Genomic DNA, 26362 nt, shown 5'->3' on the forward strand with positions numbered 1-26362 from the left:
AACAGATTTCCTGAAAGAAGTCTAAAAAGGGCAAAATGACCATGGAATCAAAGTACAGAAAATAGTTACTCATATAAATGTAAATATAGTTTCCTAAAAGGTTAGATTATTGCAACTTTCCAACCTTAACACTAGATTCAAGGTCATTACTCATTTTTGGAGTCTTTATGTGAACTACAGTTAAAGCGTGCATGTACATACATACACACACACACACACACACACACACACACATACACACCTATGAAATAGCATGTATCCCCTGTCAAAAATCAGGCCAAGTCTAGGAATAAACAATTTGTAGTTTCTGGGGCATAAGAAGCAAAAGTTTAGAAACATAAAAACGTGAGGTGTTCAAGAGTCCGTCAAAATAAGCAGTGTTTCTGGAAACCAGAAGGTCGAAAGAGAGATTAGAAAGTCAAAACAAATTTCAATGGTCAAGGCAGTTAAGAGTCTCTGTGTCAATAGTTTGACAGAGCAAGATAACAGTATCGCCATCAACATGCTGACATGAGCCTATTCTGAGGATACACTTCCTACCCATGTATTTATTTATTTATCACTCACTCAACTGACACATAATATATACTGAACACATACTATATATGCCAAGCACTGTATAATTAAGTTTCAGGTCCCTTTGAGCTTGAGGTGCCCCAGTGACAACTGACTGGCTGTGAGCAATCCACAGCTGTGTATTATGGGCTTAGAGATCAGGAGAGATCCTGGTTGAAGATGAATAACTGTTGTGTTGTCAGCATCTCTGTTCCCTTTTATAAAGCCGTGGGCATGCATGGCAGATTCCTGTAGGGAGTACAGAATGAGATGAGTAGACAACAAGGCCAGAACCCTGGACAACAAAAAGAGAGCTGGGTGGAGTACCAGAAAAGCATGGCATCACAGATGTCACAGGAACAGAATGTCTCCACAAGGAAGGGGTGACCAGTAGTGTCAAATGCTGTCAAGAGATTATGGAGATAAAGACTGAAAATGTATATTGGTAGAAGCTCACCTTAGGCCTGAAGTATACAAGGAAGCAGGATACAGTTGGCTAAGAAAAACTGAAGGTAATGGTAGGTTCGTTGGGTGAGGAAGAACATCTTAACCCTTCTGGAAGCATTCAGTTATTTCAGGGGAGAACTGTCATTTTAAAGAATTTATAAGATAACAAGAAATAAGAAAAGTAGAGAAGAGAGGTCACAGGATTTTTCAAAGAGAGAAATAAACCCCTGAAAATGGAGACAAATTTGAAAATTGAAAGGCTCAACTCTAAGGGAATTGAAGTATGTTTAAGGAAATGCTGAGTGAGTCTGAGAAGGAGTATATCAAGAAGAGTGGCCAGAATATGACAGTGGAACCAGACGTCCCAGTGCTGAGCTAGGGGTGGGAAGCGGAAGTATAAGCACAATGATTCAAAAGCTATAGGCACTACATTTAGGCAACAAAATGTCCTAACCTATAAAACCAAAGAAAATAAGAACTTCCCTAAGCCTACAATGCTTACCGTGATGTTACCACCAAATCCGGGATTAAGGAGTACACGTTCCCCAAACTGAAAGAAGTCAGCCCAAAGAAATGAGGGCATGACCTGGTGAAACCAAAATGAAATTTCTGTAGCTTTCAAAATTTCTATGAGACACAAATGCAATATAAATACCTGGAATAAAAAATAAAATGCTTAAAATGAGCAACACTTAAAGATATCAAAGATGAAATCAACAAAGTAACAAATTCGAATGTTTAGGAAAAAAATTGTTTAAAGATTTTATTTATTCACAAGAGACACAGGGAGAGAGACACAGAGACATAGGCAGAAGGAGAAGCTGTCTCCCTCCAGGGCAGAACTTGATCCCAGGACCTCGGGATCACGACCTGAGCCAAAGGCAGACACTGAACCACTGAGCCACCCAGGTGCCCCTGAATGTTTAGAAAATTAAGATAATATGTCAAACAGCTTATCACTGCATCTGACACATAATGATTATGCAATAAGCAGCAATACTTAAAATATTACTATTAAAACTATAAGGCATATGTGTAGTTGCTCAAATTTTCCAGGTAGAAAAGCATAATCCAGAGATACTCTGCTTTTTTCAGAAGAGAGTAGTCTTCCTAAATAGATATTAAGGTAGAAGGACACTTTCATTTAGAGCTGAGAAGCTAGAGTAGATCTGGACAAAATAAAATCATTGTCATGTCAGGACACCACACCAAACAGCCATGCATGGTTATATGTGTTTCTATAACTCAGTGCTCTCTTTGGGCAAAGAGGAAAGCTTTGGCCCATTACACTGACTTTTCATGATTAACACTCAACAAAATGTCTGTGTTTATAGAGTAGGGCTCTGTTTCTGTTTGCATAGGGTGTGTGTGTACCTGCATGCATGTAGGTGTGTGTGTGTTTGAACATATTTAAGTATATACATCAACATTTCAGATGTTACTTTGGTTTCAGAGAGCTGAATGTGTTTCTTGCGTATTAATAAATTTGTAGTTAAACGTCATACTAAAAATTTTTCAAGATACACATCAGCATATCTGAATATGGATAATATGTACTAAAGACAAAATTTGGTAACTACAGATAATAAACTTTGGAGAAACTGAGCAATGTTCAAAGTAAAGAAATAAAGGAATAAGTATATTTGAACTACTGATCCATTCTTTCCCTAGAGTCATTAATTATTTCATTTCTTTATATATGTTAAGTTCAAACAAATTTATCAAGTTTTATCTGTCTACTGGCTTGTACAAAAGTAACAGTGCTCGCCACTATTACTTGACCGTGGTAAAGAGCTAAATTAATCATGGTTATTCAGGATATCCTTACAGGAGGTTTTCTGTGCAAAGATTTTTGTTATAGGTATTATGCACAGATGGCCACATGATGACTGAACCAGGCTATTAGTAGAAGAGAGATCCCTAGAAAAATGTCAATTCTTTTTGTAATCTGTTCTATTTTACATGATTGAATTTTTAAGTTTTAGTCTAATCAACTTAAATTATTATAGGCACAATTTTGTGAAATATAGAATTAATAGAATTCAAATTTTATGAAATTATAACTACAAAATGGGTTTAATATTAATATAATGGGAAACATTCCATTGCTCCAGAATTCATCTATTTGGTAGTATCGTTTAGAGGTAAAGAAACTGTCAGTGATAAATTGGGTTGTAATTAAAATTTTCTTGGTTCCTTGGTTAATGGAGAGTTGTGACACATCTTACACTTAAAACCACTCTCTGTAGAGTTATAGAGGTATAATCTTCAGGGATTACAGGCCAGACAATGGAAATAATTCAACTTCGAAACCCAGAATACACTAGAAATTTCTAAGCACTGGTAAAATATTTATATTTGTAAAACACTTATTTTGCCCTATTAATTTCTTTTTTAGACCAGAAACCATGAGGTATGCAAAGTACAGCTGTAGATTTTTGACAGATATAAGGACTACCTGGGATGAATTGTAAATATGAAGTAGGCATAATTAGAACTGGAATTCATTCATTCCTTCATTCATTAACTCTGTTCCAGGAATGTGTTTCACCACTGGGCATGCACAATGGGAGATGATGATTTCTTCCCTTCCAAAGAGGTCACAATCTATGTAGAAAGACAAGTACACAAGAAACTATAATTTATTTCTTCATCATCCATCATTTTGGTTAATGGTCCTTTATACTGGTTATGGATATTTAGAATTTTAACAATAGATTCTGATGATGAATCTGCTCTCAACAGAGAGACAATTTCTACATTCCATTGTCATTTCTTCAAGAGTGCCTTCCAGTTTGATTTTTTAGCATGATCTCCAGATATTTTATTGACATTTATGTAAACATCCTCATTGCAGAGAATAATTACAGAATATTTGGGCCAGAGTGGTCTTGTAAGCTATTAGATCATGTTTTGTTCATAAATTTTTATTAAATTATAGTAATTAAAATAAGGCTAAAAGACTAGAAAATGGGAAAGCAAAGTACCACGGCACTGATTGGATGTGATCTTCTAATTTACATTTGGATCAGAATTGACCAAAAGCCACAGTCATTTTAACCAAACCTTTTAAGTGAGCTATATCAAAAAATGATGGTATATACAAAAGTGCAATGCTATGCAAAAGATAGGGATACTTTATGACCCAAGCCACCATAACTCACAACACCTAGGTGCGCCTGCGTGGCTCAATTGTTTAAGTATCTGCCTTCTGTTTGAAGGTCATGATCTCAAGGTCCTGAGATGGAACCCCACATGGGGAATCCCTGCTCAGCAGGGAGTCTGCTTCTCCTTCTCCCTCTGCCCCTCCCCTCTGGCTCCTGCTCCCTCTCACTCTCTCCCTCCCCCCAAATAAATAAAATATTAAAAAAATAACCTCACAACATGTAAATCTGTTCACAACTGAATGTTATAAAAACTATGCAGGAAATAGGACTATAGATTACAACTTGCTAAACAAGATCATAATCTCCTTATAACAATCTATAACGTACTACCTTACTACAAAGCTAGGTATGACCTGTAAAACTTTGGTTGACTTGTTTATGTTGTAATTGTAATAATTAGCTTTACAGATATGATTGCTACAAAATCAGAAGATACGGTGCTAATTTAGTATAATGTGGGGGTGCAAAAAGATTCAATACCTACAAGTCCATGGGAGGTATTTAAATGAAGTATGTAAAAAGAGACCTATAGCATCAGCTAGGCCCATACGGAGTGAGGATTTGGGTACAGATAAGGTAAAAACATTATGAGGCAGGAAAAGGAAAATGCTGTGGGAAAATGAAGAAGCCCCAGAAGACAGAAGGAAAATAGAAAACAATTCTTCAAAATCAGAAAGAAGCTGGCATGGTCAAAGAATGCCATCTCTATTATATAGTAAGTCAACAGACTGAAGCTTTAGCCCAATTCCAAAACCTTACTGTGACCCTAACTATTTAGTGGAGATATTGACAGAACCTATCTTACTGAGCTATGGAGAAACTTAAAATGACCTAATGCAAAGACACAAAGTGAACTCTCAAAAAGTTAAAATTTATGGATAAACAGAACAAACCAGTAAGAGAGCATACTTTATAAACAGGACAAAAGTCAACTGTGATAAAAAGTATGAGAATGTTAATATACTAACATTATAAGGACGTATCCATTACTGAATCAACTAAATCTATATAAGCTTGATGTACAGCACCATACGCAAGTTTGGGAAGCCTACATATTTAAAATCTTTGTCATTTTCTCTCAAATAGTTTATTTCATTTTACATTAAGCTCGAAGAAACGTGAAACAATAGGACAATTACATCACTACTCCCTCTCATCCTTCCAAATAATCACCGTAACAATGGTACAGACTCCTGAAAGACTAGTCTCTCATTTCTGCACATCTTGCAGGCAAAGCACTAACTATCCTTTGTACCAGAGTATCTATTTGAGGTTATTTGTATAGAAAACAGCCTTGGAGGATAGAGCTAGTGTTTCTCCCTCCAGAGCAAAGGGAAGACATATTTACTGCCCATTGTAAAAAATTCAGGTTCCTTAAGTTCGAACTCCTCTTGTAACACAACCTACTACATACACAGGTATTATGTGGCCCTCTTCATAGGAAGATCAGGGAATTGCCTTAAACTCTGATACTCCTGCTACTGCTAATGCTGGAATAAACTTTTCTGTCTCCAATCTCAGGATATTGCATCTTCTACCAATATCCATTAAATTGTGGCAAGCTAACTTACTGAGTTTGCAAGTAGGGTAAAATCTCAGGCACTTCACAATTCTTGACACAAATTTTTCAGGGAAAATACACTCCTTTAAGTAACTGATAAAAATGTATGAATATGCCATTTCCGGAGACTCTCAGATCCCCTAAAGCCCATCTGCTGACTGCTATAACATTGATGGACCATGGGTTTAAAAATTCCAGTGTAAGTCAAGAGAGGCTACACTCAGTCAGAGCTTATCATAAGCCTTTGTGACCATGTAAGGAACAGATGCTGCTGGCAAACGAATAACAGCAAAATACAGTTAGATGGTAATTTCTGCCCTTGGAATTGGACTTGGTAAGTGAACCTGACTACAGGAGAAGCAGGCCAGGGGCTGGATTCTGTGAAGTCTATTGTGGTTTTGTTCAACCCAACTCTAAACACTTGATGCGGCTTCCTTTCTACAAAGAATTCTGCAGCCATCTATAAATCTCACACTTAAATTCTACTTCAGCACTGAGCAGACACTTCCAATCTTAGTGTCACAACATACCACCCAATTCTCAATTTCTTTACTTGGTGGTAGCTTCTTATCACCATGAGAGACTTTTAACTTGCTTTTTTAAATGTTACCAATGAGAATCCATATAGCACATGTGTTTAACCCAGCTCATGATATTTAGCCTTTTTTATACTCTAAGAAAAGTAGTGTATCATTTCTAAAAACAATGTCACAATGAGATATAAAATTTTCAGAAGACAAATTTCAAGGTGTTGACTAAAGGTATCTCTTGGGAAGGGGTACATATGTGTGCTGTAGAGAGACAGACAAGGGCACCCTAAAGATTCTCCATGTTCTAATATACACTGAAATTTTGTTTAGCATTACTGGCTTCTTTTGAAAAATGAAAATAACTTCATTCCTAAATGTAAATTGTTCTAATCAGATTTCCTCCCAACATTTAGCCAACAGTAGCTTTGAGAAAGGAAGATCTTGATGAACAAAGAGGGTATATCATCTGGTTTTCAAATAGGAGTTACAGAAGTCCAGTCTAGACTATGCTATGGTTTTTTAATTCTCTTGGGTATTTTCATAAGAGAAAAATGGAAAATTATCTTGGGAGGAACAGAGTGTTTTTAGGAAAAAATATCCTTATTAATGGTGTTAAATTATCACTGACAATTAAGCATAAAATAGTGTTAGGGGATAAAATACTCTTAAATTTACTGATAATATACAGAATATAGGTATAATATATAAAGAGAGAAAATAGGCAAAAAAAAGTTAATTACCTAATAAGAACATACTTGTAATATCTATTAACATCATTAATTAGAAACTTTAAAAGGAAATAATAAATGACTAAATGATACATCTATTTAAAAAGTTATTAATTTATTTAGAAGTAATCTTATCCAATCATAAACATTTAAATCTGTCTATACTACAAACACTAAATGAATGAGTTCACCCTTTCAAGTAAGAGAGAAGAATTATAAGAAAGCTCCTTTGAAAAACAAGGTTAGAGGGGCACCTGGGAGGCTCAGTTGGTTAAGCATCTGCCTTCAGCTCAGGTCATGGTCCCAGGGCCCTGGGATGGAGCCTCGCATCAGGCTCCCTGCTCAGTGTGGAGTCTCCCTCTCCCCCTGCCCCTCTACTTACTCATGCTTGCAAGCTCGCTCAAATAAAAAAATCTTTTTAAAAAAATTGTTTAAAAAGAAAAACAAGGTTAGAAAGAAATAATTGTTGTAGTTTGGGCAAATAATTCACTATAGAAATTTATTCCTTTATAAATGTTTTAGGAACACACAAAATTTTCAGAGATTACTTATTCCCCTAAGTGCTCGCCTGTCCATCAAACGTTACATTGTTAACTTCCTTCTTTGTGGTATATCATCTGGTTTTCAAATATTTCCACAGTTGTCCTACCTCTCAATTGAATTTAACCAACAAATGTATTTATCGCTAAACACTTTTAGTATTTTTCTTTAGTGCTACCTTGAGTCATGTGCATAATATGTCACTTTAAAATATAACTTAATATAGCCTATAGCTTCCACTGCAATGTCTCTCTGGACATTCTTGTAATAAAAATTTTCCATGCAAAGATGTTTTTGTGGAAGAAAACTATTTAAATATCCAATATTTCATTGATTGATACCTGCATGACAAGCACTGTTTTTGATCTAAAAACTTTAATAGCTTTATAAATAATGAATATTTGTAAATACTAATGCAATTAGAAAAAAACCCAACCACAGACCTCAACTCATTATTCTTATCATATATTCAAATAATTCAAATCATGTAGTCATAGATTTTCAAAGCTGGAAGGAAATGTTAGTAACTTAATATACTAATGAAGAAAGTAAGGCTCTAAATGGTTAAAAGACGTGTGTAGACTATGACTTCCGATAAAGATAATGAAGGACCAAAACCAGTGACTGGGATTTAGGCCATTACCTGCTGTTCTACTAGCACCCAACCAGCAAGTGCCCAGTGGTAATTCATAATGTGCTGCCCTGACAATCTCAATATTCATAGGTCCTTGTGTTAAGTGTATACCTATTACCCAGTAAAGAAATTCTCCTTGCTTTCTGCCTGCTATTTGTTGAACACCAAAGTCGATACCCTTTGGTACAGCTATACTTCAGAGCTCTCTACTGACTTATACCCTAGTGTATTTTAATAGCAGTTTAAATATCCTGATTCAAAGATGTTACAGTATTACTATTACCGTTAATTTTTACAATATTCACAACCACATTAGCTGGAGGATGGTGCTACTGTCATAAAAAAGACTATGCCCCTATCATTTGTTTAAGTTTCTATACAGCTACACCAGTACTGTGCCGAAACAGGCCTTGGGAAATTCTTAATTTCTGAAGACAAATAAAAATATGTGGGATAGTTCTTTCTTTTTCCTAAAAATGTTCTAGCTTGTTAGTAGCTGTTTGTATCAAATACAAAATGACTGCCAAAAGACACATCTAACTTTTTACAGCTATCAGCTTCCCTACATGAATGGGAAGGAATCCATTTTATTTCTTAAATGATCCTGATTTTCTTGCCTCCAAAACAAACAAAAATAATGTAGGAAATTAAACCCTACATATGAAACCATGTACAAAAGGAGTATAGGTTGTGGAAAAATATGCCATCATAATGTCTTCTGCTATCTGTGTTGCTAACTATAACTCTTGCATATATAATTCTATTATACTTTTATAATTCAGGGTTTTGAAAATGCTTTTGAACCATTAATATATTTTCCTGGTTAAAATTCTTTGAGATGTTCTTAACAAGAGTCTTAGATAATGAATTTGGGCAAACTCTGGAACAGTCTTTACAGTATTATCATTCTCATTAATTTTCAGAACTACCCACTGTGTTGAGATGATTGTCATGGGCCTAAGACTTCAATTTGGCTAAATATTTTTGCATATATTTCAACATATAAGTAACTAACAGATGTTTAAATGTTAAGTTCATATGGAAGAAATGGTTAAATGTGTTTAATCTCATGATTTCTTTGCAACACTAATTATTTTACTATTTCTTTATGTGTTTCACAATTTTCTCAATGCTTTGGTCTACAATGGGCCAGTGATTCCAAAATCTCTTCAAAGATAACAAATCCTTTAAAACATTCTGGAATTTAAGCCATTTATGCATGTATAATATTTAACATATGTAGCATCACTAGTTTTTTAAGGGAGAAAACCTTAAATAGTAACTCAAACAATATTTTTATAAAATATGCAGAGTTCATATAAGCACAGGACTGTGTTTTTTTAGTTCTTTTATTTTTACAGAAAGAGGGTTTTCCATTTATATTCTTATTTGGCTTTAGCAACCTGATATATGATACTGCCCTAACCTGCCAGAAAAAGATGGGTAGTAAGCTAAAAACAATATTACTTCTAAGAGAGTTAATGCAGCACATAGTTTCATACTTTCATCCGGTTTATCTTTTTTTTTTTTTTTCTTTGCCTTTTTGGTTATCTCTGAAGACCGCTTCTGTTTCCATTGTTTCATCCTTCAGCATTCACATATCAGAGCAATAAGTATTTCATTACTGGTTTATCTGTCCAGAGGCTTGAGAAGCGGTAACAATTAACCCTCCCTTCACAGTGATTGATACAGGCTTTGCTTTCAATTTGTTCCACTACACAGATCATGAAATTCTGAATGCAATCATCCTCATTGACCTACACTTTCAAACACACGGCTACAATGAGACGAAAGTAATTATTAAAAGGAACACTGGACTACTGAGATCTGAAACAAAGTCTTTAAAAAATCTGTTAGATGACCTTCTGGTGAAATTGGCAAATTTTGATGTTAAGGAAAATGATAGCTTTGTGTCCCTGTCTGGAAATATTCAATGCAAGCTGATCAATGTATATTATGGTAATTTCACTGACCACAGTATGTGCTCAGAAAATGCTGAAAGCCATTTTAGAACTGTTACAAACAAGAGTTAAACTGTTAACATCACAGCTTAGTCTAAATTTTTTTTCAAGGAAATTAAACTTCCTGATTTGTGTCTAATGAACAAACAGTGACTAGAGCAAAGAGTGAAGGTCGGAAAAGCAATAGCTTCACTTTATAGGAAGTTGCATACCTGAGTCCTACATCTTCCCTCTCCCCCTCCCTTTAGATGAAGATTCACAGTAAGAAATGAATACATTTTTCACAAAGTCTGAAAAATAGCTTCAAATAAATATTAATCTACTGCAATCGATATATATGAGGGATGGAGAGGGGCTAGCAGGACAGTGGTGACTACAGAACTATATTAAAACAAGGGTTGCAGTTAAAGAAAATCAGGGCGGAAAGCAAGGCAGCAGGCCTGAGGCTCTAATCACAGAACAGAGTGATGGAGATGAACCAATACTGCATGGATTAGCAATGAATTATTTTGAACCGTAATCATATGCCTGCACAGAAGAGAGGCAAAAACTAGCCATTACTCATAAACTGATCTGCTGATTTCTTGGGGGCGGGGGGGCAGGGGGGCAGGGGTGGAGAGGGGATGAGAATAAATTCATATGCTAAACTAATTCAGAATAATGAAAACCTAAAGATGTGGTTACACTTCAAGTAACATTCTATTTTTAATGTCTGCCACATACCACATCATATAGGGTGTTTAGAATACAAACTGTAAAGTGCTTGGATTCAAGTAGGATGAAACCAACCATTTCTTCTAAGATTAGGATGTGACACTGCCATTCTACTCTCTCTTCTTCCATGCCTGATAGAACTGTTTCTGGATAACTTTACCATGCCCAAATAGAAAATTTTTGAGTATTTGGTTATAAAGAAGCAAAAGCATTCAAGAAATTAGTTTTCTTTGCATCACCTATTAAAAAAATCATACCAAATGAAGATTCAATTGTTAGAACTAATTTTGTTAGGAAGAAAAAAAAAAATCAAAACTGCTGGTAGCAAGAGATTCCTGAGATTCTTATGAACAGACTGTTTAAATGAAGAGCACTTTAATCAGTAGAGGAATCCTCACGTTTCTAATGTCTTGCTGTGCATTCTGCAGGTTATAGTAGCAGCTGGTAGAGGTCATATATCTTTTGTGAGCATCCCAAAAAGGCTCACTGCCAGACTGTTAAATTATGAATAAGCAATGAACAAAAGAATGCAGATACGGTGGTGACAAGATAATCCAAGCAAATTTATCTATGACAAATTTCACAGGATTAACAAATTACATTTACACAGAACAATAAAAATGTGTAAAAAAAAAAAAATGATGAGCCTACTTTTCCTTACAGCATTAGGAAAACAAAAAAGTCACCAATTCACTGCAAATATGTAAATTTAACTCGATCTAAAGTAAGACATTTATAATATGTTCAAGATACCTTTGAAATATTTTTGCATTTTAGGTGGATATAATACAAACATGGTAGGTCCGATTTGTATTTTATATGTAAGTTATGTTGTAAACGGTATATATGTAGGTTTTACATATAAATCATGCAGAGTACACAGAATCTTGTGCAATAAAAAAAATGATCCTTTTCTTATATGAATAGAATATATATGTTTTTCAGAAATAGATTCTGAGGAATAAATTATTTGATAGGAAAAATACTCCCTCAATCAGCGCAATACATATTAGTTACTAAAATACCCTTCTTCTTTGACGTCTCCATTTTCTACCAGAGAGATAGGTTGTGCAAACCATTTCAGTCATTCCATCTGCCCCTACCACAGTAACTGCAGTCTTTTTTGAGTAAAGTGCTTCTGGATGAAGTTTAGAACCAGTATCCTTTTCTGTAGTGTTGACATGGCAGAAAGAAAATTCCGTAGATTGGAGGGTAAAAGGGTGTCGATTTGCTGTATATTCATATAAAGATGACCCTTAATCCAATATTATATTTTTCTTTATAATAAAATTCTTCTTATAAATCTTATAAATAAAAAAGACTCTATCAGAAGTAATGGAATATAACTGAAATGACCTATGATTCCACAAAGTGGTCTTAAAATGCTATGTGGCACTACCTTCAAAAATATGTGATAAAGATTTAAGCTTCAATGTTATATATAACTTAGGTACCCAAGTCAGAGCCCTTTAATTCTGCATTAGCATACTGATGATAATAAAATACTGTAATCAGAAGTAATTTCTTTTAAGATGATCTGAATGCTATTTTAAATTTTGTAGCCTATTTTTCACTTATACTTCCTATTGACTGCTGCTTTTTATCTTCAATATTTTAGCAAAACATCTCTCTAAATGAGCCCTTTTTAACATTTTATAAGGCAACCTACTCTTTATGTAAGCAAGAGATTTCCTGAATGTGAAAGTGGATATTTTAATAAAATACACAAGTAAAATACTCAATTCTTTCACCCACAAATACTCAAGCACTGCTTATCTAGTCCTTTCAAGGTCTGAAATTCCTACTATACCTTTTTTTTTTTTTTTTAAGCTATTTGGTTGACAGTGTTACAGCCAAAAACGTAAAGATAAATGGGACATGCTTGTCCACTACTTCAAATCTAGCAGACATTCTACAATAAGCAGTAATGGTGTCAGATGTTACAAAGTTTCCCAAGCTATAGCTTTTGTCAAAGAACATGCCAGACCAACCCCTAAGATTCCTGGCCTTAGAGAAATTAAAATGTTACCAAAGACTCTCTCTTCTTGAAGATGCCACAAGTGTCTGTGTGTGCCCACAGGGGAAGAGGGACTAAATAATGAGAACTTCTCATTTATGTATTTATCGTGGTCCATTTTTAACAAGTTTTTAATTAAATGAGTTAATTAATATATGTAAAGCCCTTAGACTAGTACCTGACACACAGTGCTATATAAATGCTTGCTATCATTATTATAATGCCAGATAATTTGGCAGGAGGCCAACTTGTATGAGTCCTTATATATTTCAAAAGATAATATCCAGAAATACAGTTAAGTACCAAAGAGTGTTATTCAGAAAGGCTGTGAGGCTGCCTCAGCCCACTCAGTGGCAAAACGATCACAAAATAAAAATGTCTCAACTGTAATCTTTAGACAAACTGTGGCACACTCTGAGGCATAGATAACACCCATGGAAAAGAGGTCCCTGAGTACTTCACCATCTATGACCAAAGAGCTATGTGTACACAGCAAACCGATTCTTCTAAAACCATTCCATCAAAAATCGTCCCTGAAGTATATACAGCTGTGGAGCTTGCCCTCAAAACTACTGGAATGTTAAAGAGTAGAGGGAAGATAACTTAAATATTCATCCCTCTTCTAACTTATAAACATTGTATTTCTGAAGTTCTCCAAACATCTGATAAATGACCAAGAAGCAGAGATCTAACTCACGATCCATAGTGCATGGGGTCTTCCTGCCACATGAGCTCTCTGGCATTAGTACAGAAACCCCTGAGTCTGGAAAATCCAAAGACGGAACACCTGCACATTGCTGTTAAGGTACACTGCTACAGAAACAAACCTAAATTCAATCTCTAACTCTACTACCTTCCCTGGGAAGATTAGTTTCTATTTTCTGGATTGAAAGTGGGGATATGAGCACCTCCCTTCAGGGGGCAAGGGGAGGCCACAGAGAAAATTACTGTGAAGTATTTATACAGGGCCTAAAATATATAGCAGTGTCCAATAAATGTTTATTATTATCAGGTGTGATCTATTTCTATTTTTTTAGTCCCATCAGAGATTATTTTTATAAATCGGGTATATTTTCACTCACATTTATATGGCATCTTTTCTTTCTTTCCTCCAAGAGCCTCTAATCATTTTACGGTCATTAGTTACAATATTTTACAACCTGAATGCCCACCCCAACCAGAACATGAAACAAAAATTTTTATATTTCTATGAATTCTGCACTTTCTCCTTTTGCAGAAAAGGGTGTTCTATATATGGCTCTCTATAACATTCTCTCTGGCTCTCTATAATATTTTGCATGTCCAGTATAAGGGCAAGTCTATGGCCAGAACAACTGCTCTTACAGAGTATTATTTATGACCATTTCTGCCCTAAGTCATGATTGTCCATAGTAGAGGCTCAATAAATAAGACTGCGTGAATGAACTAGTCAATAATTATAGTCGAAGGCCATGAGCACTTTGAGCCATAGTAATATGCGATTTTCATCCTGTGTCTCATGATTTTGTACACAAGAGCACAAATATTCCTATTAATTCACCAAAACATTATACTCTAGAAAGGCATACAGACAAAACTTCAAGTGCCGTTTAATCTTGTCACTACCCTAGTCATGTCAGATATAGCAATAATCTCTTTACTCTTACTAAGCTATGTCCTGCTTATGCACTGTAGTATTACTAATATTACTACAAATTATTCTAACTATGTAAGGTTCTATCAAAATTAATAGTGCAAACATCCTATTCACACTAATGGGGCCCAGAGCAGTAAAAATACCATTCAGTTACAGTTGGTTTATTACACTGCCCAGTGAGGAAAAAGGGAGGGGGGGCACTATTTACTGTGAAAATACTAACATCATTAAATGCAAAGCGATGTAACTGAATTTTCCCATAAATTTTAGAAGTACAGACTTAAATATTAGTACAGATTTAAATATTTAAAGTTTTACATATTGCATTATATGCAATTTTGGTAGCATTTACAGTTTTAAATTAATATTTAACCAACTAATCAACTAAATTTTCAGCATACCAACCCTTTAACTTTCAGCCTTATCTAGCATAAACAACTGAGGCATGTCTATAAAATACCTGAAGTTAAATCGTCGGCCTAGGCAATGCAAAATTTTCAAAAATTTAAATGATGAAAAGTTACACTATAAGAAAAATAGCTTTTGTAAACAAAATAGGAGGGGCCGGTTCTACTCTCATGTGTGCTTAATTTTCCTTAAATGTAGCAAGCAGCATTCTGTGCAGGAAAGAGGACCACGGGAATGCAGGAAAAATAGGAAAACAAAAACAGACTAAGGTTTACACTGGGGCCATTATTAATAGTAAAGCATTTATGAAAGTTCATAGGGAAAAACATTACTAGGAGAGATTTAGAAATATTTGTGACATATCCCCCACAAATATCTCATAAAATATAAAGCTCTACAGCTTTAAAAATAACTAAATGAAAGCGATACCGCCTAAATCCTCCCCCAAAAGCGCTGCTTTTACAAAAGTATATATCTGTGCATCTTGTCACAGAAAACTTCACCACAGAGCAGGAGATTCTGGGCATGAGGACCCATTTCAAACAGATGCAATTTTAACATGCCACTGGATTCCATCCAGACTAAGATCTGGGACTCAGTAGAAGTATTGAGGGGTTCATGTAAACTCTGGAATTCCCATAAAATAGCTCTATTGTCGGGGCAACCATTGTGTAGAATTTCAGGGGGGAAATCAAACTTCCTACCACTAAAAATGTCAATCCATTCCAATGTGCAGATTATATTTAAATCACAATGCAATTCTTATCAGTTCACTGCTGAGATAGTAATCTCACATAACTTTTGGCCAAATAAAATTCATATTTTCAAGAATATGCAAAGATCTAGAGACCAAATCTGTACTCATAATACCATTAGATGCTGAAAATACCTCATGTAACATTTTCTTGTTTGTTTTTTTAACCAAAAGCATCAAGTAATGTTGATGTCAAGTTGGCTCCCTGTAATGAATCAAATCTAGTAACTGGCATATTCCAGATTTGGAGCAGCTATTTGTCTCTCAATTCACAAACCAGAAATTGGGACTATGGAAAGATGTTGTAATGTGGGAGGGTCCTACATAATAAAGGTCATTATAACTCCTGGCTGCAGAGCTATACGATCTAATATCCTCTCTGGTGGTTCTATGATATGCCCATGCATTACCGTTGTTGTTGACAGTCTGTTGCCTTGGAAATATTTCATTATTTCAGTTTTTCCATTTGTAGACCCTTGGCCTTGTGATATGAAGGCCATCCTATTTCATATTTTCGATTATCATTTAAGCAATCTTGTGGAGCTATTTATATATAAGCAAGTGTTAGACAATGCATATCATCATTTATCACTCTGTGTTTAAGCCTACAACGTAAAAAGAAATACCTCCAAAAATATCTCCACCACCACCTTCACTTTTTAAACCAAAAGTCTTGTATGACTGGAATATGCTTTGCAAACCAGCATGAGCACATCACATGCTTGACACTTCTATCTGTCTAATTTTCTTGGTTATACATCCACATAGTGGAAAAACTCTGTGGTAGTGCTACATAATTTGCAGCCTATTGGAGTTTAAAGAAAAATCAAGCAAGTTTAAATATACAAAGTTTGCAGCTTGTTCTCTCAGGCTCTCGGGTTCTTCCTGTGTGTAAGAGAGAATATTAAGCAGTGCCAAATAGTAACCAAAGACATCATTAAGAAGAAGCTTCTTTCTCCAAAATTTACTCTGCGACATTACCAGAAAGAAATGACGTTTGTACTGTATTACTAAACTCAGGTCAGCTATTTTATAAATTTACAAGACACTTCCAAAAATATTTTTTTTTTCCTAGGTAAGTTTTTGATTACCAGTGTATCTGAAAAGCAGAAAAGAGCAGTGTCCATAAATGCCTTTATGAAATCAATGATTTGGAAACCATTTTTTAAATAAACGGGAGGATATCACCTAAAGCATGTTCACAGAAAGTCATCTTTTATAAACATACTTGCATTTGACTGTTACAGAGAAACCCTACTACGAACCAACAAGTTCTAGGCACAAAGTGAACAAAAAGGTGAAATGACTCTACTCAGTTGAAGCAAATATGATGAAAAACAGCCCCCTCCTGAACAAACCATCTAACGTCCCATTTCTCATTACAAAACCAAATCAACTAACATGTGTAATGTTTACACTTAAAGTGTTAAGAGCATTTAAAGCCCTAATAACAAAATGAACCCTCCAGGCATAAAACAACTGTTTGGATAACAGGCCAAGTTTGTGATTATTACTGTTTGAAACATTTAGGTTGTAACTCCTTCTTTCCTCTCTCTCTCTCTCTCTCTCTCTCTCTCTTTCTGCCCCCTACCTCGCTATTACTCCTCCCTCTCCCTACAGGTTAAACCTTCTCAGATCCAACCTTTAAAATGACAGCATCCGAGCTGAACAAGAAGATGCTATTAAAGGGCATTAAATTAAATACAGTATATCCTCCTACAACTTCAATCAGAATTTCAGACCAAGTGTTATTTAGTTCAGCTCTCAAGTGGAGCAGAATAACAAATCGCGCACTTTGATTTACCTTCTTCGAATGCCAAATGGAGACAGGTGATAAAGAACGCGCTCATGCACAGGCTATGAAGTTTCCTCCAGAAATTAATTCTATCTTCAAGATTCCTATCTCAGAAAAATTCCCAAAATGGCACACAAATAGGCCTCTGCTAGAGAGATTACTGGGGCCATCCCAGTAAATACATTTACTACCAACAGAACTGGGGATGGGGAAGGATGGATAGAAGGGAGGAAGAAAATCAATTACAAACTTCTGACCTGAAAAAGTATTCATCGCCATGTTAAATAAATAATTATTAAAAGACGTGCACAATGTTCTGAATTTTTCTATCTACAAGAGCAAAGTACTTAGTATGTGAATTCTTCATAAAACACTGAATATTCCTTTCAGCTAGTAGGACTTGTCAGACAGTTAATGCTATACACATTCAACATCTTTAAAAACTGGATTATGTGTGATTTGCGTTCAGGTATATGACTTATGTTGAAATTACCCAGACTTTAGAATTAGTCAATTATGTACCTCCCTAACAAAATTTTTTCCTTCACCCTGACCATTTTGCGGACTCTACTGTATGAAGGAAATAAGCAAAAATGTAACTGAAGCTTCCTAATAAATAGCGTATTTAAATCTCTTACCTCTCTTGATGTAAGTAAGCAATAGGTTAAATGCTACATTGTACCAAAAATAAAACCACCCATATAATAATTAAATCTTGCAACTACTGTGGACTTCCCTTCTCTCTTTTCTCGCGTTCACTCAAGGGTGTACTATGAGGAAAGTTGGGAGGGGGCATACATCTAACAGCATCTGTTTTCCTCATGAAGCAAAGGGTAACAACATTTCATACTTCCTACTGGGCATTTCCTCTTCGAAAACAGAAAGGATACTTTGCACGAACCAATATGCTATATGCGATTAATGTCATTAATGCTGCCAATTAATACCAAATAGGATTCCAAACAAAGTAGGCTGGGTGGGCAGCAGGAGGGGAACCACGTGGGCGGGGGGGGGGGGCTCAGCTTCTCTGCAACCTAACAAAGCCATTCACGTGGGACGGCGAAGGGGACTTTGAATACAAACTCCCTTTTCCTTCGGCTTTAGTTTAACTAACTTCAAACAGACATGCTCGGCTGAGCCCCTCGCCTGGGTATGCGATTCTCACCAGGAACTTTTTAAGACACAGATTCCCCCAACGGTAACTAACGGGGCACAGACGTTCCGACTGTTGGCGCGTTTCGAATCTCGCTGTTTACTCGCTAATTCGGATCTGAGGGTTCTCCTCTTCCTTTTTCTTTTTTCTTTGAGGAGCGGGGGAGTGGCAAGGAGGGCAAAGAAGGAGCCCCGCGAGTGGCCGGGGCCGAGGGCGCAGCCGGGGCGGCGGGGGCGGCGGGGGCGGCGGGGGCGGCGGGGGCGGGGGCGGGGGCGGCGAGCGCGCCCCTGTGCCCCGGCCCGGCCTAGCTGCTCCGCGCCGAGCCGGCCCCTCCGCGACCCACTCCCGGCCTGGCGCGAGCTCCGCTCCGCTCCGCGCCCCGCGCCCCGCGCCCCGCGCCCCGCTCCCCGCCCCCGGCCGCCGCCGCCGCCGCCGCCGCCGGCTCTCCTCCTCCTCCTCCTCTCCTCCTCCTCCTCCTCCTCCTGTTCCTCCTCCTCCTCTCCTCTCCTCCTCCCCCTTCTCGCCTGCCTTCCCTCCCCCTCCCCAGCCTCATTCCTTCCTAGAGAGCAGCTGCCAAGGGACCTGAAGCGGCCCCGGGGATCCCCGGCCCCCACCCTCACTGCTGCTCCCCGTCACACGGCGGCCCCTTCTCTCTCTCTCTCTCTCTTTTTTTTTTTTTTTTTGCTTGTTTCTCTCTTTTTTTTTCTTTCTTTTTTTTTTGTTTTTTTCTTTCTTTCTTTTTTTTTCTTTTTCTTTTCTTTTTTTTTTTTTTTTTGTCAGCGAGTCACTCCATTCGCCGAGCCGAGGAGGTGCGACTGCTCGCAGAGCCTGGCGCCGCCGCCGCCGCCGCGGGAGCCCGCTCGGTGCCGCAGCCGCCGCCGCCGCCGCAGCCGCCGCAGCCCCCGCCGCCGCCGGCGGACAATGCGCGCGGGGACCGCAGGCGAGCGCTGAGCCGCAGCCGCAGCCGCAGCGCAGCCGAGGTCCCGGCGGGCTCGCGGCCCAGGAGGCGGCGGCGGAGCGGGCCCCCAGCGGGGCGGGGGCGGGGGCGGCGGCGGCGGCGGCGGCGGGGGCGGGGGCGGGGGCGGCCGCCCCGGCGGCAGGTTCAATAAACAGAAAAGTGTTACCGTTCTCGCCTGGAAGGATCCTGCTGAAAGCTGGGCTTGGTGGGCGCCATCTTCCTGCTATTTTTTTTCCTCTCTTACTTTTTGCCTCGCTCCCCCCTCCCGGGGTGGGGGGCGTGGGGAGGGCGGGGGTGTGCGTGTGCGTGGGTGGCGGGAGTGAGTGCGGGCGTGCGCGGCGGCGGCGGCCCCGGCCCCGGCCCCGGCCCCGGCCCTGGCCCTTTCCCTGGCGCGGGCCCTGGCGCTGGCCCTGGCCGTGGCGGCGGCGGCGGCGGCGGCGGCGGCGGCGGCCGGGCCCTGGGGCTGGGAGCTACGGCAAAGTCGTGGGGCCGGAGCCTCGCCGGCGGCCGGCCGGCCCCTCGCGCCGCCGGTGCCTCTCGCCGCAGGTCGCCGCCTCCTCCGCCGCCTGCGCCTCCTCCTCCCCCTGCTCGCCCGCCGCCGCCGCCGCCGCCGCCGTCCATGCGCCGCAGAGCCCCCGCGGCCCGGGCCGCTTCGGCTCCCGAGACATGCCCAGCGCGGAGACCGGCGGCGGCGGCGGCGGCGGCGGAGGGGGCGGCGGGGGGGAGGCTGCCGCGCCGGCCCGCGGACCGCCCGGCCCAGGGCCCCGCCGCCCCCGTCCTCGCCCCGCGCGCCGCCGCGCCCCCGCCCCCGCCCCCGCGCCCGCGCCCGCCCCCGCCCCGGAGCCGGCCGGCGGCAGGTGGGGCACACCGCGCCTCGGCGGGGGGGGCGGGGGGCGAGGACCGGGGGCCCAGCTCGGCCGCTGTGAAAGTATTTCTGGGCATTTTCCAGCGGCTTCGCCCCAGAGCGCGCCCGCAGACACACCCCCTCCCTCTCCCTCTCTCTCCCTCGTTCCCCCGTTCGGGGGCCCGGGAAGCTCGGCTGCCGCGCAAGGCGCAACAACGCCCCTCAGTTGCAGTTTCCAACACTTCCCTTCTCAGGAGTATCGCCACCAGGGAGAAGGAGAGAGGAACTGGGAGGCCCCGGGAGCGGCCTCGGACAGGACAGCGCCCCGGGAGCGCCTCCGAGACCGCGGGGACACGCGCGGGCGGGCGCGCAGACCAGCCGGCGGCCGCGGGAGCCCCGGGGCGGGCGAGCGGCTGCACACACCTCGGTGCTCCCGCGCTCCCACCGACGCCTCCCGAGCCGGAACAGCCGCATCACTCACGCGCAGACGCGCCTGCAGACCCCGGGGTTCACAGGTGAATCCCCGGGCGCTTCGACGCAGCTGGACACGAACGCCCGTGCCACCTGGCCCCTGGGACCTGGCACCTCTGCACCCAGCGCTCTCTTGCCCCCCACCCCACCCCACCCCGCCCCTCCCCCGGTTTACAGCTCTGCGAGGGGCTAGGGGAAGGGCCACTCCATGAAGGGCCAAGGGCCAGGGGAGGAATCCTAGTACCTGGTAGGCTCCGGCCAGAGCGCCCTCTCCCCTAAACCACTCTGCCCGGTGTGGGCAGCTTCTCAGCCATGTGTCAACCAGGAGGGCAGGAAGGACTCCCAGCGCATTTCCACTTCGAATAGATGAAAGCCACACGGAAGACATCAGTCCTGTGGGAGGCTTCGCATTCTACTTTAAACTTCAGAAAAAACAGACCCGAGAAGGGGTCCCATTCGGTCCCACCGCTCCAGTAAAGTGGGGGCCGAGGGTTGCAAACTTCGAAAACACAAGTGTTTTTCGTGGCAGACGCATTTAATCTGCGTGACGGTGTCTGAGTCCTCTTTGGAGTACACTCTACAGGTAGAAGATGAGAGTGATTGAAAAATGAACTGAAGTGGAGAGTGTTGAGTACAAGATCCACAGGGGCTGGCGGGGAAGGGGGAAAAGTTGCCAGTTGGAAGTTTTGGCTTCAGGACAGCCAGCCTGGGGCATTCCTGCCCAAAGATGACAAATGAGAGAAGCTGTGTTCTCCCAACAGGCCACTCTTAAACTTGAAAAGCCCCCAACTCCTGTCACTCCCTCATCAGACCCCCCCAAAGCACTCAGTGCAAATATAGACTTTGGTAAAATGATGTGTCACCGTTCACCTTAGCAAACACATTCAGGTCTTGAAGTGGAAACCAAGTCTGCCCCTCCTAGTGTCTAAAGCCTAACATGCTGGTGGCCTGGTGAAGCAGTGCCAGAGGACACGAGGACTTGGGACTCATGACTCAAACCCTCCCTTAAACATTTGCCAATGATTTTCTTGCCTCACGTGGCTCACTCCTCTGTCCCCAGAGTAACAAAAATTAAAGGCAGTAACAGGTGTCATCCTATCTGAATAATGAAACCAAAGAAAGCTCCATCTTTCACAGCTAGCACCTTCTCTCTGTCAATATGACTGGACATAGAAGAGAGGAAGGAAATAATACATCCCAAAGGCTAAAGTTTAGAGTTGACTATTTTTAAAGCTTTAGTCTTTAGGATCACACTGAGATTCAGAGACATGATAAAGTAGCCCAAATTCAAAGATGAAGGTGGAAGGCATCAGTGGAGCTTTCAGTGTTGGAGTGGGAGATATGGAGGATCACCCCCGGAGGCTCCTGACTTGTGGGGGAAATTGGCCCTGAGAAGATCTTTGTGGTGAAGGACACCAACACTCTGAGAGAAAGCCTAAAGGCTGAAAATTCAGGACCACTTCTTATGCCCAATTTATATCTTATGGATTAGTTGGAGGTCTCTGAAATTGTCCAAAGGCCATCTGACATATCTGACCCTTGGCTCCCTACTTCACAGACCACATTATTGTAATTATTGCCTGCACTTCCTAGTTAAGGTGACCACCAGATTATATTGTCATTTAAATGTTTTGTAAGTGACAAAAAAACATAAAAGAAAAACAAACAAACAAACAAACAAAAAAAACCCCACCCTTACCTGAACCATGAAAAGGAAAAATCTAATTCTTTTCTAGTCCTTTATGTTTGAAAGATTCCCAGATCTTTTGTATTGTAGGTTCTTGTAATCACGGAAAACAAGACTAAAATAATTTAGATTTAAAAATCTCTTTGACCAGAAATAGCCTGTGTTTGAGTTGTTCTCAAGACTCTCTTTTTAAAACTTCCGACAGTACTCAGAGCATATAATGAAGTCTTCTACAGAATATTTGCAGTCCTGGGCATCAACTTGGAAAACACTCAGCGTGTTATGCAAAATCTGCTCTGGTCGCTGGGCCATTGGTTAGAAAGCACAAAATATGGCAGTGATAGATTATCTTAACCTTTTCAGTTTAAACACTGTTGGTTCAAATCAAAGGTTCTCAAATCAATGAAGTTTGAAATACAAGGTAAAAATAGGAACTGTTATTTGAATTATGCATTGTGTATATTTTAAGTTAAATGCCATTGGCAAATCTCTCAGATATTTAATCGTGTGCAATCTGGGAAACACAAATATTTAATTTCACACTTTCATGTGTTCTTTTTTTTCTTCCATCTTCTATGAAACTGAGCCCCACAAATGGGAAGCTTACCTTTCATACTACATTGTTAGTTTTTCTCAGCACATTTTTGTGGATTACATTTTTTTTAATAAAATCTTGACAGATCACAACTTGTCCTTAAGGAAAAACTTTAGGGTTCTAGGGCTGTTGGTGGTGGTATCCCTCCAACCCCTTTCTTTCTTAATTGAATCAAAGAATGCTTACTAATTCAATATCACAACTGTATTTTATTTAAGTATATATATGTATATATTTACTTAAATATATATATAGCTGTTTGGGAGAAATGCAAACAAGTAATACTTTAAAACTTCCTTCTCACCCACCTAGCCTAACTTTGTAAAATTTGCTTCCTAACTCGCATCTCTGAATCTTACGCATTTGCATTATAATGCATTTAAGATGAATACTTAACAGCGCCGAGGAGACTCGGATTTCATGCTGTATTTCCTTGTAGTAACAGGTGACATGATAACACTATTATGTAGAATTGCAAGTCTACAGCTACACGTGAAAATCGTTCCTATTCTGTTTGGAAACAAATGATCAATCAGCCTCCGGTGATCAATTGCCCCCCCCCCCCCCAGGCTGCCCGTCAGCTCGGGTCCGCACCCGGCAGAGGCATGAGGAAATTCCGCGGAAGGGGACTGGGATCCCAAACTTTGCAAAAGCACCTTGTGCTATGTTCTAAGACTTCGCTGCAACTCCTAGGCTACACGGGGCTGGGGTTCTGGATTTGGGGCCAGGCAGAGGGCAAAGGATGATTTCACTTCGCCAGTACACTGGAGTGCCTTTCCATCCGTCCGAATTGTGAATTATTTTCCTCTTTCTCATCCATAGAACGAGGAGCAAGCAAAGTAAGCCCTGACGATGTGCCTGTGTGTTGTAACGCATAAAACAGGAGGCAAAGTGAGTCCCACCCCAGCACCCCGGGGCGGGGGCACTATCCCAGCCCAGGCGGGACTACTCACCGCTGCTGGTAGGAGGTGATGCCCTGGACGTTCTGCGGGGTGCCGTTGGCCGCGGTGCCGGCCCTCCCCATGCCCGCGCCGGCCGGCACCCCCGCGGCCGCCCCGCCGGCCGCCGCGGCCGTCACCTGCACGCTGAAATCCGGAAAGATTCGGATCATCGCCGCAGCTTCGGCCCCCGGGCGCGGCGGCTCTGGGCGAGAGCTGGCGGGGGCTCGGGTTTGGGCTCCGGCGGCGGCGGCAGCAGCAGCGCGAGCAGCGGCGGCGGCAGCAGCGGAGCCAGGCACCAGCCTGCAATCCCATTAGTGAGCCGCGGCCACTGTGCGCGGCGGAGAGGCGCTTTGATGTGCGCGCAGCGGGCTGGGGTGGGGGGGCAGCGAGCGCTAGGAGGAGGTGCGGGGGGCGTGCGAGGGACTTGCAAACAGCAAAACGTGTCAGGGTGGGGCCTTTTTTCCCTTTTGGGGGGCGGCGGTGCTCCCCCCTCTTTCCAGGATGTTGCTCTCACTGGCTGCTCCGGCTGCGCGGCGCGAGCCCAGCTGAGGGAAGAAGGGGAGGGGTGGCGGAGGAAGGATGCACCGGGAGGCTTGGCGAGGACTTGGCCGGTGCAAGGGAATGACGGGCAGCGGAGGGTGCCTTTCTTTCCCGCCCCCTCTACACACACACACACACACACACACACACACACACACACACACACACACCGCGCACTTCCGACCCAAAGTGCAAGACGGAGGCGCGCGCTCTCCCCTCTTTTCTCTAGAGAATAACCACCATCCAAGCAGGCTCGCGCCTCCCGCGGCTTCCAGCAACCTGGACTTCAGCCCGCGTGTGCAGGAATGGGGGCTCGGAGCTTCCCCTCCCACCCGGGACCCCTCTCTGCCAGTCTTCTTCACACCAGGCAGTGCGGGCGGTTGCCAACTGCAAGTTGGACTACTGGAGAACTTGATGCTTATCGAGAAGGGATGGTGTGCAAGGGAGAATGGGGGGAAGGGGGTCGGGCGGAGAAGCCGCTTTTGTGCAATGGAGAGTTTGTTCCCTTTATAAGAAGGGACTCTCCTCGCTCCTGGTGGGCGGGCAGGTTAGTCTTGCACAAACTTGTGAGCTGGGGACTGTAGGTCCGTTTAGAGAGGTCCGGTTGCGCCCCCCATGACCCATCTCTATACTCCCTATTCAGGCGTCGAAACGAATAAATTAGCAGCCACGACTGAGGCGAACTCTGCAAATTCCAACCACCAGGGAAACAAAAAGAGAAAACACGTGCATTTATTTCCTCATGTCTCCCAGTTACTTCTCTGCATTATTACATTGGTATTTCTTTAGGGGATGAGGAGGGATGCTTGTGATTTGGGCGCGCCTTTTTAATGACAACTTGCACTTCTTCTCGCCCTACTAGTGGGTGGGGGCTGCGGGAGTCGATCCTTTCCCCCCACCCCTTGCCCAGGACCCCCTGTTGCCCCACTTCCTCCGTCTTCCTTCCGGCTTGCGAGCCCGGACCGGAGTTGCGGGGCAGAGGCGCAGCCCCTGAGCGACGCGGGGCGCGACAGGGCTCCCCTCCTCTTGCACGCACCCACCCGCGACCCGCTCGGCTGGTGCTGATGTGGGTTTCCCCGTCTCGTTCTCTCCTTTCCTCTCCCCGCGATCCGAGGCCGGGGCCCTGCAGCCGGGGGACGAGTGGCCGCCGCGCCCGCCGCACGAATCCAAGTTGGGCTCCGCGGAGCGTAGTGACCGCGGCCGCGCAGCCCCGGCCCTCGGCCAATAGCGCCTCGCTGGGCGAGACACCTGCTTAACCCTTTGAGCCTGGGGCGCAGCCGGCCGGCGGGGACCCAAAAGGGCAGGGCCGATTGGCCAGAAGTTGCAAAGGCCGAGAGCGGCAGAGACCGCCCAGCCCAGCGTTCCCGCACGAGGAGCCGGGGCCAGGCGCCTGCCCTCGCCGCAGAACTGGACGTCCCCTTCCACCCTCCGGCCTCCCGGGGAGCAGCCGAGCCGCACAAAGGCCGGCCCGCGCCCCGGCTGCGTCCCGCGCCCGCCCAGGCAATCTCTGCACTCCCCGAACCCGAGTCAGTTTCCGGAGGATCCTCCCGCGCCCGGCAGCCGCAGGGAGACAGAGGGAGGGAGCCCCAGCTCTCGCTGGCCGGGCCCACGGCGCAGCTGCGTTTCCATTTTCCTCTCAAAGAAAATGCTTTGGACGGCAGATAATACCAGGAGATATGAAACTGCTTCGTCCCCCACATGTTGCACGTAAAAAGAATCGTAATGA

At 42.5% G+C, this 26362-nt stretch overlaps 1 protein-coding gene across 5 annotated transcripts in view; it reads right to left on the reverse strand.

Annotated features, from left to right (window-relative positions):
* Nucleotides 1-24429, reverse strand: part of NPAS3 (neuronal PAS domain protein 3) — an 841567-nt gene extending 817138 nt beyond the window's left edge. For 4 of the 5 annotated variants that reach the window (XM_041759624.1, XM_041759625.1, XM_041759623.1 and 1 more), the window contains exon 1: nucleotides 24109-24429. In XM_041759624.1, the coding sequence (XP_041615558.1) occupies nucleotides 24109-24266 (158 nt within the window). In that variant the 5' untranslated portion in view covers nucleotides 24267-24429. Of the gene's footprint in view, nucleotides 1-19724; nucleotides 19881-24108 lie in introns of those variants that run through there. The other variant, XM_041759626.1, reaches the window with a different exon arrangement.
* Between the last annotated feature and the right edge of the window lie 1933 nt (nucleotides 24430-26362).

Source organism: Vulpes lagopus, chromosome 6, assembly GCF_018345385.1.
Source record: "Vulpes lagopus strain Blue_001 chromosome 6, ASM1834538v1, whole genome shotgun sequence".
Classification (NCBI taxonomy): domain Eukaryota; kingdom Metazoa; phylum Chordata; class Mammalia; order Carnivora; family Canidae; genus Vulpes; species Vulpes lagopus.